The 21,224-nt window shown below is 33.3% G+C and overlaps 1 protein-coding gene across 1 annotated transcript in view; it reads right to left on the reverse strand.

Annotated features, from left to right (window-relative positions):
• Positions 1–699: 699 nt before the first annotated feature.
• LOC131174586 (uncharacterized) overlaps positions 700–21,224 on the reverse strand; it is a 35,385-nt gene continuing 14,860 nt past the window's right edge. The window contains exon 4 of the mRNA XM_058138342.1: positions 700–941. Within this exon, the coding sequence (XP_057994325.1) occupies positions 700–941 (242 nt within the window). The remainder of the gene's footprint in view (positions 942–21,224) is intronic.

Consider the following 21,224-nt stretch of genomic DNA (forward strand, 5'->3'; position numbering starts at 1 on the left):
TCGACTCTGAGTCTGACCTTGAGACTCCTTGGGCCTCTTACTACCCATGGCTATTGAACTAGACTGACCAGATCTAGAACCCCTCTTACACTACCAGTCCCTCATAGTTTGCTCCTCATCTCTGACTCTCTCCACATCCAAAGTTGATGCTACTGACAGAGAGAAATCAGTGAAGTGATGAGATGTCACTATCAATTTGATACTGTCATTCAGTCCGTTCTCAAATCTTTTGCATTTATCAGTTTCTATGGGCATCAACTCCAATGCATATCCGCTAAGTCTCATGAATTCCCACTCATATTTAGAGACTGTGAGTTGCCTCTGTCTCAGTGCCAGGAATTCTCTCCTTCTGGCTTCTAAGTATACATAGCTGATATATTTCTTTCTGAACTTGGCAAGAAAGAAATCCCAGGTAATCTGTGTAGGTTGTACCACTCTCGATACTATCACCCACCACTTATATGCATCGTCTTAAAGTAGTGACGGAGCACACTCCAACTGCTACTCTAGGGTACACTGTAACTGCTGTAACACCCTCTCTGTCCTCTCCAGCCAATACTCTACTGCGGTTGGATCATCCTCCTTCTTACCTTTAAAATAAACTGCCCCATATTTCCACAGTCTCTCTAATGAGGACCTCTGCACTAACTGTGGCCGTGGAGGTAGTGATGGTGGTTGTACAGGTGGTGATGGCAGTGGCTATGGCTGTGGCTGTGGAGGTGGAGGTGGTTGTGGCTGAGGTATAGCTCTGGTGACCTGGCGGAGCAGCTGTGTCATCTGTTCTAAGAAGGCCTGCTGTGCCCTATCCACAGCACCTCGAGATGACTCTACTCTACTACTACTTCGCCCCCGACTAGGAGCAAGTGTGGGTGTGTGACTCTCTACTTCTTCCTCTATCGGTCTAAGAGGCCCGTGCTCTAAAGGATCAGATGCCATTGATCCTATAAAACAATCAAAGAACATATCTGCATTAGTGTCACCTCGACTCTATTTAAAGGCCCATGCTATTTCTAACTATCTAGGTCTAGGACCGCCTAAACCTCTGCTTTGATACCACTAAATATGACGCCCCTTACCCGTCTACTGTATAGTTGAGCAAGAAGTGTCACATTCGGTGCCGGAGCACCCTATCTTGTCTTATCATGTTCATTGTAAATTTTTAGTATCATCTAAAAACAGGTAATCTAGGTGTAGAAAAAAAATTTTTTTTTTTTTATAGAGACCCGGATAGAGCCTCCTCTATTTTGTTAGCATCTGGCGGGTTCCACTAATCACCTGTTAACATGTTCATAGTCATTTCACATTTTTCCATATCATATTCTATTATATTGTATCATTCACAATTATTTATGAGATCTCAAAAGGGTATCGTCTATTGCATTCATATAGAAATTCATAAACAATAATTTACAAGTTTATGTACAATCTCAAAATTTAATTACAATCCAAAATGAAATACATCATGTGTTTATGTACAATGAACAACAAGACAAAATCTAGACATACATGGGCCCTACCAACAAAATTACAACTGTCGAGGTGACTAGTAAACACCGCAACTGATCGGCTCAGTATGAGCACTATCTGCTGTACTCATCATTCTTGGGATTGGTTTTTAGTACCTATGTGATGGAAAAACCAACGCGCTAAGCATAATGCTTAGTGGTGTATAATTTAAAATAACAATAACTAAATAATTAAAAATAATATTAATTCTATATGAAAATTCATAATATTTAGGTTGTTTACTTTTTTATTTCACTTTGGAAACTGTTGATTTATCGGGATCTTTTCTGTTTACTTATTATATATTCAGTCTTAATTAATCATTATCAGTGCCCAAGAAACCTATAACAGATTATAAAAGCTAGATACACGGGAGTATACTAGTTAGACAGCCATATATCTATCCAGTATACATCGGTCATATCAGGCATAATGCCTGTGGGTAGGCATTTAAGCTAGATATAATATTAGGCATAATGGCTAACGGGCAGGCATAAGGCCTATAGAACAATCATGTCAGACAAATTTTATCTGTTAATGATTACTCTTATGGATAGTACTGCTATCTGTAGTCCCTAATTGATATACCAATTAATCCAAATTAAATAAAAAAGCATAGGTATACTATCGGTAATTAAACATTATTACTTATTTATTAGAAATGTTCATGTCACTTTATAGTGGGAAAATAGGTCCCACATACCTCTTTTATGTGATTTAGTGTTTAATGGCTTATTATGGTTAAATTCCTACCATAAAATAATTTATCTCATGAACCTTTCTTTAGGTTCAGTTTTTGTGACTTACTATTACCTATCCATTTGATCTGTTTGTAGCCACTGTTTGGCTACACTTCCTTCATGGAAGTTATTCCTCTATGTCTTGTCTTTATTTTTCCTTTTGAATCATGTCAATTAGGTTTTTGGAACTCAAGTTATGGTCGGATAACCATAATTGATTCATTTCCTAATTCTGGTTCCTTAACTAGGTAGCTTTTGGAGTTAGAGTTTACCTAATTAGTGGAACATGTTGCAGTCACTTTTAGTGTAACACCCTCACTTTAGCTAGTCCGTGCATTCAACTGTTTCGGTGATTAATATTGTTCCAGAGAGTCAGAATGTCTGGAACTATAATTAGACTAGAGTGAGAAGTCATAAATAATTCAAATAAGTGTAAGGAAAAATTAGGAAAAATTTTAGAAATGAAATACAACAAAGTTAAATGAGCCAGTGCCCCGGCGATGGGTGACCCAACGGGAAGTGACGGTAAAGATAGTTGTCAACCCTATACCCATAGGAGAACCCTGTGAAATAATTTTTGAGATGCCAGAGAAGAATTACGGAGCCCTATGTAGCATTAGAATGCCAAGAAAAGGTTAGGAGAATTTTTAAGATCGGTACAGAAAGTTTTGGCTTCTTAAGTCAAACGGAGGGCATTTGGGTCATTTTGCTTTCAGAGATAATTTTTGACCGACTTGTCCATTTATGTGGGTGAATTATATGACATAAAATATATATTAATAATGGTGAGAAAATAATTAAAAATGAGTAAAAGAAATGAGAAAAGAAATTGAATTTAAATTAGACTTATGACATAAGCATGATGTCATAAATGAATAAAATAAAAATTGTTAACCAATGGGAACTTGACAAACTAATTAAAATGGGATAAAAAGAGATTAATTGGAAACAAATCAGCTTATCTTCTTCATTTGGTTCATGTTGGCCGAACCACCTCTTGAGCTTTCCTCCATGGATGCTTTTTGAAGCTCCAATTTCCCATCAAAATCATTCATATTTTCCCAATCATCAAACCAAAAAACCTGCTTTTAGACCTAGCTTAAGAGATTAGAAGCAAAAGGGAGTAAGGAGATTGAAGATTTAGTGAGAAGAAAAGTAACACCCCTATTTATATAAGCTAGTATATTTTACTGTTCCGGTGTCCGGTGTCGGTCCGAACAATTAAGAGAAGTAGAACCATGTCTAAGACACCTAGATAAACCCTAAATGCAAATAATTAGTAATTTTCAAATAGTTAAGTATAAATAAGAAAAACAGAACACAAGAAGTTAAATGAGCCGGGAGTCATAGCGATGGGTGACCTTGTCGGGAAGGATTGCGAGGTCTATCTAAACTAAAATTTTGAACTGAAAAATGTGACGCTGCCGTCCTTAGTACTATTGCGAACACAGTGGAAAAGAGAAAATCACAGAAAAGAATTGTTAAGCAGGTCAAATAATTAGGTTAGGGATCTGGAAGAAATATCGAATAACTTGCAAACCAGATTGAACCAGCGAGGGGCAATTTGGTCAATTTACCCCTAGAGTTGACACCTGACCTAACTGTTCAATAAAATTTGAGAAACAAAATTTTTGGGATCGATAATTAAATTAAAGAACTATTGAAAATTTAAAAAAAAAGAAAAAGGAAAAGAAAAAGTTTTATTACATCACCTTGATGACATCACAAATGATGTCAAAATAAAAATTAGTTTGGCCCAATAATTGACCAAGTCAAATAACCAATTAAAGACATAAAAACATAAAAAAATTAAAAAGGATAATCACTCATCTTCCTCACCAAACCAGCCGGCCAACACTTTCTCTCTCCCTCTCCATTGCAAAACCTCCATTAAAGCTTGATCTCAAGCTTTTATTCCCTCACTTAACCCTACTTTGCCCCCAAATTATTCCATTAAAGCTTGTTAACTTCACTTGGGAAGGTGATTGAGAAAGAAAGAAAGAGGAAAAAAAAGGAGAAGAATTGAAGATTGAAGTGCAAAGTGGAGGTAAGCAATTTACTTTGAAAATTCTGGTTTCTTATTTGTGTATTTAGCTCAAGTAACTTAGATATTAACTTAAAATCAAAAGAAAACAATTGCTAAGGAACCAAACATGAAATTCGTCCAGCTAGGGGTAGAGTTTGATATGAATGAGTTTAATGGTTTTGAATGATTATTTGAGGTGAATTAGGTGTGTAGAACATGAATATACACTTTAAATTTGCATTAGAGTTGAAATGCTTGTAAATAGGGTTTGGAGATTATGAAAAATTGAAGAAAATTTTGAGAATTGGCCAAATGATGTTATTGACCTTTTTTGAGTTGAGAAATGGTCAATTGTGATCATTTGTAGCGTGTATGAATTGTTGGAAACAAGTTTAAATTCGGATTGGAGAGGGTCAATCTGCAGGCAGCTTGACCTAGGTCCCTTTTAGGGACCAAAACTGAAAATTTACCAACCCAATCAGTGTGAGGCCAATTGGGAATGAAACTAAACACAAAATGGCACATTTTTCATTTAGGAATCATGCCCAGAAAGTGACCATAACTTAGTGAACAATTAGGTTAAATCCGGATTGGGCACATTGACCTGTACAAAAATGACCAAATGAACAGTGATTACATAAATGACCATAACTTGGTATAGGAAGGTCCAAATGACCTGAATTGTTACCAGTAGAAAGCTGAGACATAGCCCTACAACTTTCATGAAGAAAACAAACCCAAATTTTGAACATAACCAGTTTGAAAATCCACCTGCACTCAACCACAAAAATTGCCAAAATCCAGAATTTGCCCATAATTCTGGGTAACATCAAGTCCGGCCAGCCATGTTCAAATGGCTATAACTTAGGCTACAAAGCTCCAAAAGGAGTGATTCAAAAAGGAAAAAAAAAGTTAAGACAATAAGGAACAACTTCTATGAAGAAAACTTAGCCAAATTATCACAGAAACAAGACCAATGAAACAGTGTAAAACTGAACACCAAAACTGAAAATTTGAAATTTGTGCCTAAGAGACTTGAAGTTTGAGAAAATAATCAAAACCAACAAATTAGGTAACCAAAATGTGGTATGTGGGTGAAATTACAATTCCCATACCTATTAAGCATTAAAAAGTTAATAAATTGACTTGAATAGTGCCATAAATAGTAACCCCAAAATACAAATTTCAAAGAATGTCAAATTAAGCATATTAAAGTTAGATTTGAAATTATTTTTAGACTTATGATAATTTATGGTACTGAAACACTGTGAAATTGTGTGTTTCAGTGGAAAAGAATACTGTAAAAGAACCTGAAGCATCAAGTCAAGGCCAAGAGGTGACTCGTATAAGGTTTGTGCACAACATAGGATTTCTGCAATTTGTTTTGAATTAATTGAGATATTAAATTGTGATTCAATTTTATTGAAATGTTTATTATGCTTTTGACTTAAATTATTGAAAGTTTACTTGTATGTGTTTGAAATGGCAATAAATGTTTAGTAAATTGCTAAGACAGTTTTGAAACCATAGTGTCATGACCATATATTTGAATGCCTCACTAGCATGACTAGTGGGAGAAATTAGTTTTGAATTTTGATTCCTTCTCTAGCTGAAGTATTGAGGTGTGTGCCAGTAGAAGAAGAAATTTGAATGGATATCCATATATTTGAGCTAGCTAGCCTTGTGATTTCTCATAAGCCACTGACTATTGAGATAAATATGTTTCTAATGACATGATATAACTGTGTATTTTTATGAAATTGATTTGAGAATTCCTAAATAAAATTGTTAGACTAAAAGTTTATAAATCATGTTTTGCATATGTCTTTCATTTTCAGCAATGTGTTTGAATAAGTATGATTTGAATTATGCACAAATGTTATTTTAGTATGTTGTGCACCACTGAGTCATAGTACTCAGTGATGGCTGTTATTGCTGTCGCAGATATAGAGACTATAGGAGCAACAGAGTGAGCTGCTGAGGATCTTGGAGCCATCTTTCCTGAAGTTTTATCGGGTATAAATTTATACCCTGAATGTAATGTTTATATTTGTGTATGTAACTGTATGTATATATAAAAACTGGTCATGGGAAGTTATATAAAATTTGTAATAATATTATTTTGGATTTTCTAATGTAAAATGGTTGATTATGTAATTTGTTATTACTTCAATGAAAAATGAATGGAAATATTGAGTACTATTTTAATGACAATTGAGTTGTGAATTATTGATTTGAATTTTGGAGTTTGAGAAATGATGTTGAATTGTGTTGAAGTAGTAGTGTGTTTGATGAAAAAGAATTATTGGAAGTGTTTCTACAGGTTTTTGTAGAACTATTTTCTTAAAATACAGACAACACTCTGCCGAAATTTTTTCAAATTTCGCGTAAAAATAAAATGGAAAAAAATTTGAACTAGTTTTTAAACTTTATTTATGTGTAAGAAAGTGCTCACCACTTCCAAAAAGTAAGAAAAAGGTTTTAAAATTCCTTGTAGGGTACTTAAAGAGTTATCGGTAGGTGAAGTTTGATAGTTCATTAGGTATTCTACGGGATCATGTTATGCCTTACAGAGGGGTAAGGTGTGACATGTTTTAGTGGTATAAGAGTGAATTTTTAAAGTATGTTTTAACTTATGAATTTGTGTCTTTTCTTTGATAAGTACAACTACTCAATGTTCGTATTTGTTACATACAGTGCATTACATTAAAAATATGAACTAACGGAGAGAATCTCTTTATGTTATTTGTTCAGGAGATATCTCAACTCCAATTTGAAATGGAAGAAGGGGATCGCTCTGTTGAGCAGTTTGTAGAGGCTGTGGCCCAAGGGGAAGCCCCATGTCACACCTTACCCCTCCGTAAGGCATAACATGATCCCATAGTATACCTAATGAATTACCAAACTTCGTCTACTGATAACCCATTAGATACACTACAAGGGATTTTAAACATTTTCTTATTTCTTTTTACAGTGGTGAACACTTTTGACAAGTGTTAAAATATTTTTCTTTTTTTACTGAAGTGAAACCAAATAACAAATTTGGAGTATCAATAATTTCTGTAAAAATTTTGGCAGAGTACCGTCTGTATTTTAAACAAAAAAGTTCTTCAAAAACCTGTTAAAAAACACTTCCAATATATTTGTTCAATCCCAAACTCCAATAATAGTTCAACACAAACAAATTTCTCAACATCTGTCAAACTCAATTCAACATCAATTTTCAGTATTTCCAAAGATAGTGTAGCACCCCTATTTGCATAACCTGGTATATTTCACTATTTCAGTGACAGATAATTAAGGAGATTAGAACCACATCTAAGACAACTAGATAAACCATAAACACAAATAATTAGTAATTGTCAATTAGTTAAGTATAAATAAGAAAAACAGAACATAAGAAGTTAAATGAGCTGAGAGTCACAGCGATGGGTGACCTTCTCGGGAACGACAGTCCTTAGGACCGTAAAATTTCGATTTAAACTCAAATTTCGAACCGTAAAATGCGACGCTGCAGTCCTTAGGACCATTACGAACACAGTGGAAAAGAGAAAATCACGAAAAAGAATTGTTAAGTCAGTCAAATAATTAGGTCAGGGAGCCAGAAGAAATATTGAATTATTTACAAACCGGGTTGAATCGGCGAGGGGCAATTTGGTCAATTACCCCCGAGAGCTTACTCCTGACCTAACTGTTAAATATAATCAGAGAAAAGAAAATTTCAGAATAGAGAATTAAATTACAGAACTAATAGAAAAAAAAAAGAGAAAATGAAAAAGTGAAGAGAGGTGACATCATGTATGACATCATGCATGATGCCATAAATCCTATAATTAATAAATTTTACTAAATTGATTTTTTTGGTCTTCCATAAGATAAAATGCACAAAAGAAAAGAAAAGAAAAAAAAATTCATTTGGTCTTCTTCCTTATCCATGTGCCACCCTCACTCTCTCTCTCCCTCTCCATTGTTAAACCTCCATTGAAGCTTGTACTAAAGCTCAAATTCCCTCACTTAACCTTAAGATTTTCCATAAACACTTCATTAAAACTTGTTTCCTCAACCTAAGGAGAGGATTGAAAGAGTAAAGAAAAAGAAAAAGGAAGAGAATTGAAGAATTGGACATCAAAGATTGAGGTTAGTGATTTAAGTTGCAAAATTAGTTTATTAGTTGTGTTTATAGCTTGATTAACTTAGAAATAAACTTAAAATGAAATGAAATAAATTGTTGAGGAACCAAGCTGAATTTCAGCCAGCATGTGTATGAGGGATTTATTGCATGGTTTGATTGATTTGAATGGGTATATGAACCTCAATTAGTTGAGTGATTATAATTAAAGACTTTGAATTAGCTAAATGCAACAATTTAGTGTGGTTAGGGTTTGGAGACTTAGGGTTTAGAGACAAAAATGTGAAAAATTGGTAAATGATGTATTGGACCTATTTTTAAGGGAGAAATGGTCAATTGTGACCAAATGGAATGTGTTAGAAGTGTTTGAACGAAAACCAAATTCGGATTCAATGTGGTCATGCTGCTAGTAGCATGACCAAGGTCCCTTTGAGGGACCAAAAATGAAAATTTACAAGTCCAATTGGTATGAGACCAATTGGGAATGAAAATAGACACTAAATGACACAATTTTCATTTAGGAAGTATGACCAAAAAGTGACCAAAACCTAGTGAACAAATTGACCAAACTCGGAAAATCTCAGTCTGCCCTGTACAAACTGACCAAATGAACGGTGTTTGTTCATTTAGCCATAACATGAGCTAGGCAGGTCTAAATAACCTAACATTTTACCAGTGGATAGTTGAGGTATAGACCTAAAACTTTCATGAAGAACACAAATCCAAATTATGCCATTTACCAAGTCGTTTGGCACCCCAAGTTGGTGACCTAAAACCGCCAGAACCAAAATTTGCCCAGAAAATCTGGGTTAAGTCCAATCCGGCAACCATAGTTCAAATGGCTATAACTTGAGCTACAAAACTCCAATTGGAGTGATTCAAAAAGGAGAATAAACTTAAGACAATAAGAAACATTTTCTATGAAGAAAGTTTTGCCAAATTCTAACAGAAAAATGACCAATGGAATAGTGTAACTTAAGACACCAAAACTGAAAATTTGGAAATTTGCATAAAAGATTTAGAATTTGTGTAAACCACCAAAACCAACAACTTTAGTGACCAAAATGTGGTATGTGGGTGAATTTGGAGTTCCCATGCCTATTAAGCCTTAGAAAGTCAACAAATTGTCTTGAATAGTGTTGTGAATAGTAACCCCGAAATACAAAATTTAAAGAACGCCAAGTTTAGCATATTAAAGCTAGGTATAAGTGAATTTGAATTTATTTTTGGATTTACGATGAGTTATGATACTGAAACACTGTGAAACTGTGTGTTTAAGTGGAAAAGAATACCGGGAAAGAACTGAGATATCGAGTCAAGGCCAAGAGGTGACTCGTATAAGGTTTGTGCACAACTAACTCTTTTATTATTTTTTAATTCCAAATTGATTTGAAATAAATTTATTGTGTGATTTATGATTTTGTTGTGCTGAGAATTTTAACTTATTGAATGAAATTGTATAATTTGAATATAAATTTTCTTACGCATTTAAGGATTTATTGCATTGTTTTGAGAATTGTAAATTTTAAGTTTGATGTGTTGTCAACCTTGAGCATGAATTTATGATGATCAAAGATGTTGATGATTTTGTAAACACTTTGTAAATAGAAATTGTTTTGAATATGATTTGAAACCATAGTTGACATGGCAAAATTTGTTGCGAATTCTCATTAGCTTGTCTAGTGAGATATCTCCTCTACTATATGGGGCGAGTTACTTCCTCTCTGGCTTGCCAGTTGGAGAAGAATTTGAATGAGTACTCATATATACTAGCTAGTCTTTGTTTCTCCCTTTTAGCCTCGGTTATTGGGAGCATGTGAAATGTCATGGTGTACAACACGGTATCTATTTGAATTTTGGGTCATGAGATCAACTGTGTGAATTATTGGCAACGCCCTATAAATTATGCATAATTTGATAAATCGTGATTGAAATGAATAAATTGTCAGTGAAGCAAAATATTCTTGTATTATTTCAGAATTTAAAAGAAATGTAAATAAATAGTTACTATTTGATCAAAATGATATTCAAATGAATAATTTGCATAAAAGAAAATATTGATTTTTGAATGTCATGGATTTTGAAGAATTTAGAAATTTTAAATTTTTATTCATTATGAATTGTTAAGAATAATTTGTATTAAGTTTTAATTATTAGTTTGTGCACCATTGAGTTCACCACTCAGCGATAGCTTTGTATGCTGTCGCAGGTGAAAGAAAATATAAAGCAGCTGAGCGAGGTTACTAAAAGACACGGTGAGATTATCCTCGGGTATATCATAGGTATACCCTTGTACATTAGCTTTTGATGTAATTCTGTAATTATATGTATGAAAATTTACTTTGAGCAGTTGTACAAACTCTTTTGTAATATACATATTTCGATTGTAATCAAATACAAATTATTGTAATATTATCTTGAGATTTTATATACTTATAAAGTTTTGCATTGTTAAATTGTAATGCTCCCATGAATGTGAAAATTAATTTGGTTACCTCAATGAGATGTTTTAATGTTGATTTAATTTAAACTGTGTATTGAATTGCTTGTGTTGATTTGTGAAATGAGGATTGTTTGAATTTTGAGACTTGAGAAATTGGTTGAGATTGATTGTGAAATTAGAAGAAGTTGTTAAGAAAACTATTGGAAGTGTTTTCAGGTTTTGAAGAACTATTTTCTCAAAATATAGATGGCACTCTACCGAAATTTTTGTAAAAATTACGGAGATTTTTAAATATCTAAAAATTAGATTTATGTTTGGACTTTAAATAAAGGTTTTGAAGAATTGAGAAAATTTTACACACCAATTTAAAAATGAAAGAAAATTGTTTCAAAATCTCTTGTAGTATATTTAATGGGTTACCGGTAGGTGAAGTACGGTAATTCATTAGGCGTACTACAGGAGCATGTTACATCTTATGAGGAGTAAGGTGTGACATGTTTTAGTGGTATCAGAGCCAAGGTTTTAAAGTAAATTTTGAACTGTGAATTTGAAATATTTTTCGATAAGTACAACTGCTCGAATGTTTGTTACATATAGTACATTTACATCATAAATATGAACTAACGAGGAGAAATCTTCTTGTGTTGGTTATACAGGAAATAGAAAAAAAAATCCTGTGAATAGATATGGACAAGGGGGATAAAACAGTAGAGCAGTCTGATACAGCTAACGTACAAGGAGAGGCCCCAGTTTCGCAGAGCGTTGGAGGTCCAACTGCACCAGTCCCTCCTATACAAATTACTGCACAAACGGCCCAGCAGATGGCCATGTTCTTTCAGCAAATGGCTGATAATCTGTCAGCCCAGGCCCAAGTACAAACCCAACCCCCTCAAGAGCAGCATGAAAAAGAGAAAAGTGGGAAACTCATCAGTCAAAGTTCAAGTAGTAATTTGGGAAAGAGAAAAGATTTTGAAGGACCCCGAGCTCCTAAGTATGACAGAGGCAGATCTTCAGGGCAGAAGTAATCAAGAACCATTCGTCAAAGAACTAGAAGTTCCTACCCTACTCGTCTTTGTGACGTTTGTGGAAAATTTCATGGGGGTATATGCCATACGGTCACTGTGCCTACTTCAATTATCGTGGAATTGGACATTTCGCTCGAGATTGTACTAGCGCACGTCGATTTATGCCACATACTACACCAAAGGAATCAGTCCAAAGTTCTGATTTTAGAGGCTCATTAATAGTTAGTAGGGGCCGAGGTAGAAGTAGAGATAACACTTCGGGTAATCCTCGCACAATGGACCAACCCGAGCGGAGGAATACACTAGAAAGAGGGAACGCCATGCATCGAGGGGAAGAAGCAGAGACGTCAGATGTAGTTGCCGGTATGTTCTTAACTTGTGAAAGGAATAATTATATACTATTTGATTCCGGCTCTACTTATTTATATGCTAATGCAAAATTATACGTTCTACTGTTATTCCCTTGCATGGAGATAAATTTTAATGTGTTAGTAATTAGTCTTTTAGGATAAGAATTGCGATAATAAGCGTGATTGGAATTAATTTTGAAAAAGTTTCTAGTGAGAGACATCTCCTAGACTATGATAAATTATAAAGTTAACTAGTAAGCCTAATTAGGTAAGGCAAGAGGACCAAAAAGTAAGTTATAGCAATATATCTACCCTACATGGAAGTAAAGGTATTACTGCTGATAGATGTCAGTAAGTACCATAATCAAAATAAGTTTAAGATATTAGTGGATTTGAAAGAAATAAGACATAGGGAAGTTTGATCTTTTGGGATGTATCGTAGTAACTATGCAATATTCTTGATGTTTGTCTTTGTAGCTGCAAATTCTGATCTTGACTTGAGATTTATTGTGTAGAGCTACGTACTACCCAATAGTACATAAGGATAAGAATAGTTATAAATGACTTTCGCTCTGGTATAAATATACCAGAATAGAGTTTTATTATTAGAACTGAGTTTGAAAATCCTAATTCGGGATTTAAAACTCTATAATTAGAATATTAAAAGATCATGGTTGCAAGGTAGTGAGAGTTAAAGGCTCCGTTACCCCAGCATGAGTTACAGTACATCAGGAATTATTATGGGACTAGAGATTTTAGCATGGTAAAAATTTAAAAATAAAACCTATAGGGCTAAGTCATCCAGTCTTCGATATGGAGTTTATAGTCGTTTTGATATTGCAATGGATCTTTTGCTCAAAGTTCAATAAGGAACAATGTTCTATTTGTGTAGCAGTAACACACAAAATATAATTTTGTTCCCCTAGAAGAGACAGGATGCTATGGATGACAATTATAACTTATAAAACAGTTAAGAAATGATATTCTACTGATAACAGTAATTCGATAGGAACTAGTTGGCCAAGTATTCTTTTGGAAGAGCACAATTTTATTGTGCGGATCATAAGGATTAGATTAGAATTCAAGCGAAACTTTTGAATAGCATGGGAAACAGGAGAGTCCGGTAGACTCCCTTCTTAAGATTTAAGAATTATTTACGGTTGAAAAAAAAAGGGGTAATGATCGCAAACCAGTGGAAAATAAACTATAGAATATTGATAAATAAAAGAGTTGTGGAAGTAAAAATTAGAATAGTTGGTGTGAATGTAATAAAGAAACATTATGAATATTAGTTAAAGTGTTGACTAAAATGGTCAGAGGACCAAATCAAAGTAATATTGAAGTATAGTGGATTTATTGGGAACGATAAGTGGTGCTAAATTACGACTCGACAGTCAAGTTAAGGAAGAAGATTAGATTAAGAAATAAAATAATTAAGGTTAAGTTGTGGAATGAAAGAAGGAAACAAATAGAACAGTAAGAAATGAGAAAAACACTAGATGAGGAATTGCCACCAGGGCAAACAACTTACTTAAGAGATGTAACGATATCCCAAACTATTTTATAAAGAAGGAAATAAGTTAAACAAAAGCAAACAAGATAATGCAAAATGGCACATAGGCCTTGGTCATAAATGGAGATGGTAAGATAATGGTTATAGACCTATGGCCAAGAAAGAGATAAGCAATTCATATATGATCAATAAGGTCATTTAAAAAAAAAAAAAAGGACTACAAGGAAAATAATTGCTAAAACAACATCAAAAAAAGACTAAAATATTCTAAACTAAACTGAAGGTTGCATCAAATGATCAAGAGATTTGATAAGAAAAGAGTAAAACTAAGTTCTCACCCATAGGATTGTACGAGGTCCTAGAAAGAGTGGATCCACTAACACATAGATTTGCTTACCTCTAAAATTGAAATGAATTTGAATCTAACTTATGACAGAAGCTCATAAGAAACTTAACACACGAGGTGAGCAATTGTTGAGTAAATAGTATTGGTTAAATTGCTAAGGAACCATCATTCAGGCTAGGAAACTACTTAGGAGCGTGAATAGGACATGAGGAGATAGCACCCACAACTGTTCAGAGATTGATACCAAGTAAAATTTCGAGGACGAAATTATTTTAAGGGGGAGAGAATTGTAACACCCCTATTTGCATAGCCTGGAATATTTTACTATTCCGGTGACCGGTGTCAGTCCGGATAATTAAGGAAATTAGAACTACATCTAAGACAACTAGATAAACCATAAATACAAATAATTAATAATTGTCAATTAGTTAAGTATAAATAAGAAAAACAGAACATAAGAAGTTAAATGAGCCAAGAGTCACAGCGATGGGTGACCTTCTCGGGAATGACTGCGAAGTCGATTTAAACTCAAATTTCGAACCATAAAATGTGACGCTGCGGTATATAGGACCATTACGAACACAGTTGAAAAGAGAATCATGAAAAAGAATTGTTAAGTCAGTCAAATAATTAGGTCAGGGAGTCAGAAGAAATATTGAATTATTTGCAAACCGGGTTAAACCGGCAAGGGGCAATTTGGTCAATTGATCCCGAGAGCTGACTCCTAACCTAACTGTTAAATAAAATCGAAGAAAAAAAAATTTCAGAATCAAGAATTAAATTAAAGAACTAATAGAAAAATAAAAAAATAAAAAAAGAGAAAATAAAAAAGTGAAGAGAGGTGACATCATGCATGACATCATGCATGATGCCATAAATCCTATAATTAATAAATTTGACTAAATTGATTTTTTTGGTCTTCCATAAGACAAAATACATAAAAGAAAAGAAAAGAAAAAAAAATTCATTTGGTCTTCTTCCTCATCCATGTGCCGCCCTCACTCTCTCTCTCCCTCTCTATTGTTAAACCTCCATTGAAGCTTGTACTCAAGCTCAAATTCCCTCACTTAACCTTAAGATTTTCCATAAACACTTCATTAAAACTTGTTACCTCAACCTACGGAGAGGATTGAAAGAGCAAAGAAAAAGAAAAAGGAAGAGAATTGAAGAATTGGACATTAAAGATTGAGGTTAGTGATTTAAGTTGCAAAATTAGTTTATTAGTTGTGTTTATATCTTGATTAACTTAGAAAAAAACTTAAAATGAAATGAAATAAATTATTGAGGGACTAAGCTGAATTTCGGTTAGCATGTGTATGAGGGTATTATTGCATGGTTTGATTGATTTGAATGGGTATATGAACCTCAATTAGTTGAGTGATTATAGTTAAAGACTTTGAATTAGCTAAATGCAATAATTTAGTGTGGTTAGGGTTTGGACACTTAGGTTTTAGAGAAAAAAATGTGAAAAATTGGTAAATGATGTCTTGGACCTAGTTTGAAGGGAGAAATGGTCAATTGTGACCAAATGAAATGTGTTAGAAGTGTTTGAACCAAAACCAAATTCGGATTCAATGCGGTCATGCTACTGGCAGCATGACCAAGGTCCCTTTGAGGGACTAAAAATGAAAATTTACAAGTCCAATTGGTATGAGACCAATTGGGAATGAAAATAGACACTACATGACACAATTTTCATTCAGAAAGTATGCCCAAAAAGTGACCAAAACCTAGTGAACAAATTGACCAAACTCTGAAAATCTCAGTCTGCCATGTACAAACTAACCAAATGAACAATGTTCATTTGGCTATAACTTGAGCTAGGAAGGTCTCAGTGACCTGAAAGTTTACCAGTGGATAGTTGAGGTATAGACCTAAAACTTTCATGAAGAACACAAACCCAAATTATGCCATTAACCAAGTCATTTGGCCACCGCAAGTTGGTGACCTAAAACTGCCAGAACCAAAATTTGCCTAGAAAATCTGGGTTAAGTCCAATCCGGCAGCCATGGTTCAAATGGCTATAACTTGAGCTACAAAACTCCAATTGGAGTGATTCAAAAAGAAGAATAAACTTAAGACAATAAGAAACATTTTCTATGAAGAAAGTTTTGCCAAATTCTAACAGAAAAATGACCAATGGAACAGTGTAACTTAAGACACCAAAACTGAAAATTTGCAAATTTGCCTAAAAGACTTGGAATTTGAGTAAACCACCGAAACCAATAAATTTAGTGACCAAAATGTGGTATGTGGGTGAAGTTGGAGTTCCCTTACCTATTAAGCCTTAGAAAGTCAATAAATTGACTTGAATAGTGTCATGAATAGTAACCCCGAAATACAAAATTTAAAGAATGCCAAGTTTAGCATATTAAAGCTAGGTATAAGTGAATTTGAATTTGTTTTTGGATTTACGATGAGTTATGACACTGAAACACTGTGAAACTGTGTGTTTCAGTGGAAAAGAATACCGGGAAAGAACCCAAGATATGGAGTCAAGCCCAAGAGGCGACTTGTATAAAGTTTGTGCACAACTAACTCTTTTGTTATTTTTCAATTCCAAATTGATTTAAAATAAATTTATTGTATGATTTATGATTTTTGTTGTGTTGAGAATTTTAACTTATTAAATGAAATTGTATAATTTGAATATAAATTTTCTTATGCATTTAAGGATTTATTGCATTGTTTTGAGGATTGTAAATTTTAAGTTTGATGTGTTGTCAACCTTGAGCATTAATTTGTGATGATTAAATATGTTGATGATTTGTAAACACTTTGTAAATAGAAATTGTTTTGAATATGATTTGAAACCATAGTTGACATGGCAAAATTTATTGTGAATTCTTATTAGCTTGTCTAGTGAGATATCTCCTCCACTAGATGGGGCGAGTTACTTCCTCTTTGGCTTGCCAGTTGGGGAAGAATTTGAATGAGTACTCATATATACTAGCTAGTCTTTGTTTCTCCCTTTTAGCCTCGGTTATTGGGAGCATGTGAAATGTCGTGGTGTACAACACGGCATCTATTTGAATTTTGGGTTATGAGATCAACTGTGTGAATTGTTGGCAACGCCCTTTAAATTATGCATAATTTGATAAATTGTGATTGAAATGAATAAATTGTTAGTGAAGCAAAATATTTTTGTATTATTTTAGAATTTAAAAGAAATGTAAATAAATAGTTAATATTTGATCAAAATGATATTCAAATGAATAATTTGCATTAAAGAAAATACTTATTTTTGAATGTCATGGATTTTGAAGAATTTAGAAATTTTAAATTTTTATTCATCATGAATTGTTAAGAATAATTTGTATTAAGTTTTAATTATTAGTTTGTGCACCACTGAGTTCACCACTCAGCGATAGCTTTGTATGCTGTCGCAGGTGAAAGAAAATATAAAGCAGCTGAGCGAGGTTACTAAAAGACACGGTGAGATTATCCTCGGGTATATCATAGGTATACCCTTGTACATTAGCTTTTGATGTAATTCTGTAATTATATGTATGAAAATTTACTTTGAGCAGTTGTACAAACTCTTTTGTAATTTATATATTTCGATTGTAATCAAATACAAATTATTATAATATTATCTTGAGATTTTATATACTTATAAAGTTTTGCATTATTAATTTGTAATGCTCCCATGAATGTGAAAATTAATTTGGTTACCTCAATGAGATGTTTTAATGTTGATTTAATTTAAACTGTGTATTGAATTGCTTGTGTTGATTTGTGAATTGAGGATTGTTTGAATTTTGAGACTTGAGAAATTGGTTGAGATTGATTGTGAAATTTGAAGAAGTTATTGAGAAAAATATTGGAAGTGTCTTTATTTTTAGGTTTTGAAGAATTGTTTTCTCAAAATATAGATGGCACTCTGCCGAAATTTTTGTGAAAATTATGGAGAATTTTAAATATCTAAAAATTAGATTTATGTTTAGACTTTAAATAAACGTTTTTAATAATTGAGAAAATTTTACCTACCAATTTAAAATGAACGAAAATTGTTTCAAAATCCCTTGTAGTATATTTAATGGGTTACTGGTAGGCGAAGTATGGTAATTCATTAGGTGTACTACGGGAGCATGTTACATCTTACGAGGAGTAAGGTGTGACAAATAGACTACAAAATGACTGAGTAGTTCAAAAGCTAAGATAAGAAATAAATATATTACAACTTTAGTTTACAACTACTCAAGACCAAGTACAATATATACATACAGTGCACATACATTACAACAAAAATTATAAAAAGATGGTATACTCAATATACTCGGTAGAATCCCAAAATGTAGCATAAGCAGCCTACTCTGCTACTTTGTCTGTCTGTCTACTCGCGACAGCAATGAAAAAGCTATCGCTGAGCTAATGTCTCAGTGGTGCACAACATTAAGAAAATGCAATTTAAAACCATAAACCATAAATCATATAAACCGTGGATACTTAAAATCATAGCTAAATTCAAAAGACAGATAATGTCATAAAGAATTAAACTCCATTTCACAATGTCTCAATGAATAACAATAAATCACACACACAGCTTAATCATGTTTCCAAAGTCCAATACGTCCTAGAAGCCAATGGCTAATGAGGAATAACATAGCTAGTTAGCAATTATATGAGTACTCATCCTATTCGTCCTCAACTGGCACACACCTCAACACTTCAGGTAGAGAGGGAATTCAAAGCCAATTTGTCCCACTAGATAAGCTAGCGAGGAATTCAATCAATATACATGATAGCTGTGATTTCAAACCATTTGCAATATTTTTCAATTAATAGGTATTCATCAAATTTCATTCAAACATATTTTCCACAATTTAAATAATATTCAATTGAAAATACAAAAGAAATAACTGTTGTGTACAAACCTCTGATGAGTAGCCTCTTGGCCTTGACAAAGTGTTTCTTTATCCTTCCCTGAGTCTTTGCTAACTGAAACACACAATTTAAAGTGTTTCAGTACTCATTTAAATTGTTTCTAATAATAAAGTTTAATAATTAAATTTATTTAATACTATTGCTTTCATTAGTCAACCTATAATGTTGACCTTTGATGCATTCTAGGGGAATATGTTTTAATGTTACCAATATGTCACATTTTATAGTCCTTTAGTGTTGGTATATGTTACCAATTTCATTTTCAAGTGAATTACATTTTATTGCAATTTATCGGATTTTGGTATACTGTTTTGACCTAGCCAGATGACCTAGTTTCTGGGTTCTTGTCAGAATTACAAACTTGTAGGTCTATGTCTTATTAAACTTTTGCCACAAATTTTATGTCATTTGGAGTTTACTAGACCAAGTTATGGTCTTTTTACCAATGCTGGACAGATTACACTAAAATGGCAAACTTAGGTCATTTCCAATTCTGGTAGTTTTTATATCCGAACTTGTGTAAGCATTTTGACTTTTTTATGGTCGTTTTTGGATTTTGTGATCTCTACCAAAGATATATCCCTATGTCTAAGTTTTCCATCGGTATTAATTTCAGGTCATTTGGACCTGTTTTGAATGAGTTATGGCCAAAATACTGACTGCTATTCAAATGAACAATTTTCAGGTTTGCAATATCGCCAATCCGGATTTGGTCAGTTTTCATGTCACTTTCTAAACAGAATTTAGGTAGGCTCCCAACATGAAAGTTGGCACATTTTGTGCCTAGTTTCACCTCCAATTGGCCTCCTACCAATTGGAGTCACACAATTCTATTTTTAGCCTAAAACACAAACTGCCCTTAACACATTTTTAAAGCATCAACCAATCACACATTCAACTAACTATACTTCACTTCCCAAACCTAATTCTACATTTGCATCATACCACAACCATTCATTACTTTACATTATAGTAACTTTGGGCATAATATAACCAATTGGCAATGCACCATTTACACTTCCAATTCACAATATCCAATTCTAAACAACATATACACATAATACTCGTAACCATTACATATAATTTCCATCATCAATTTACATATATATTCACCTACTAAATCATATACATATGCTACCACTTATAGTACCATAATTTAACAAACTTTTCATGAAATCAAACACTTCTAATCTTCTACCCAAGTAACACATATACATCAAGCTTCCATTTTAAATTTTCAAACTTACAATTCAACTATATACATGGTAAATCACTCCTATACATATAAGCACTTAAATCAACACCTCAAATCACTAAGTACATGAAGAAATAATTCATTAACCTTGAGATTCCATGGCTGCCAAAAGTTACACCTCCCATAATTCATCGAACCTCAAAATTTCTTCCATAAATCAACTTATCTCAACACTAAGACAAACATTAATGAAGAAAGGGAGACGAAATAAGCACTTACTTAATTTGAAACTTGTTAAAAACTCATCAAAACCTTTCTTTCTTGATCCCTAAATGCTGCCCAAGGTGTGTAGGCAAAGATTAATGAAGGAAACTAGTGGAAAGGAGGGCTTGAATTGAGGTGCATGGAGCTTGGAAAATGGTGCGGCAATGGAGTTTTCATGGTGGATCAATTCGGTTGGATGAGAGGAGGTTGAAGATGATGGCATTTTCTATCCCAAATGGCTGATAAAGGTGTCCTAAATTATGAGTTAGTGGAGCACTAACTTGGATTAAAGAATTAATTATCCAAAGTTTCCTAAATTGCAATTTTACCACCATTCTTTCACTTTTTACATTATGTACCTCATTTCTTATTTTTCATGACATTTTCAAAGTGTAATGTCACTTATTTTTAATGGAAATTTAGGTCAAAAGGCAATTGGGGTGTCAATTGACCAAAATGCCCCTATTCGGTTTGTATTCCTGATTTTTCGGTAACACCGATTTTTGTCGGTTTCTCGATTTTTCATTTTTCTTTGTACTAATTAATTAATTTTTCTTTGACATTCCAATGTCATTTATACTTTAATATATCTTTATTTAAGTCTTAAAAATATTTTCCAAGGTTTCCCGCAGTCCAAGGCGAGTCAACGGTCCTCACTGCAACTTCCCGGTGCAATCACCCATCGCTACGGTTTTTGGCTCGTTTAACTTAGTTACATTTCATTGCTCTTATTTTTCCTCTGTTTTTCTTGTATTTTCCTTAACTGTATTTAATTATTTCATGTCTCCTCACTAATATTT

Source organism: Hevea brasiliensis, chromosome 16 (genome assembly GCF_030052815.1).
Source record: "Hevea brasiliensis isolate MT/VB/25A 57/8 chromosome 16, ASM3005281v1, whole genome shotgun sequence".
NCBI classification, from domain to species: Eukaryota; Viridiplantae; Streptophyta; class Magnoliopsida; order Malpighiales; family Euphorbiaceae; genus Hevea; species Hevea brasiliensis.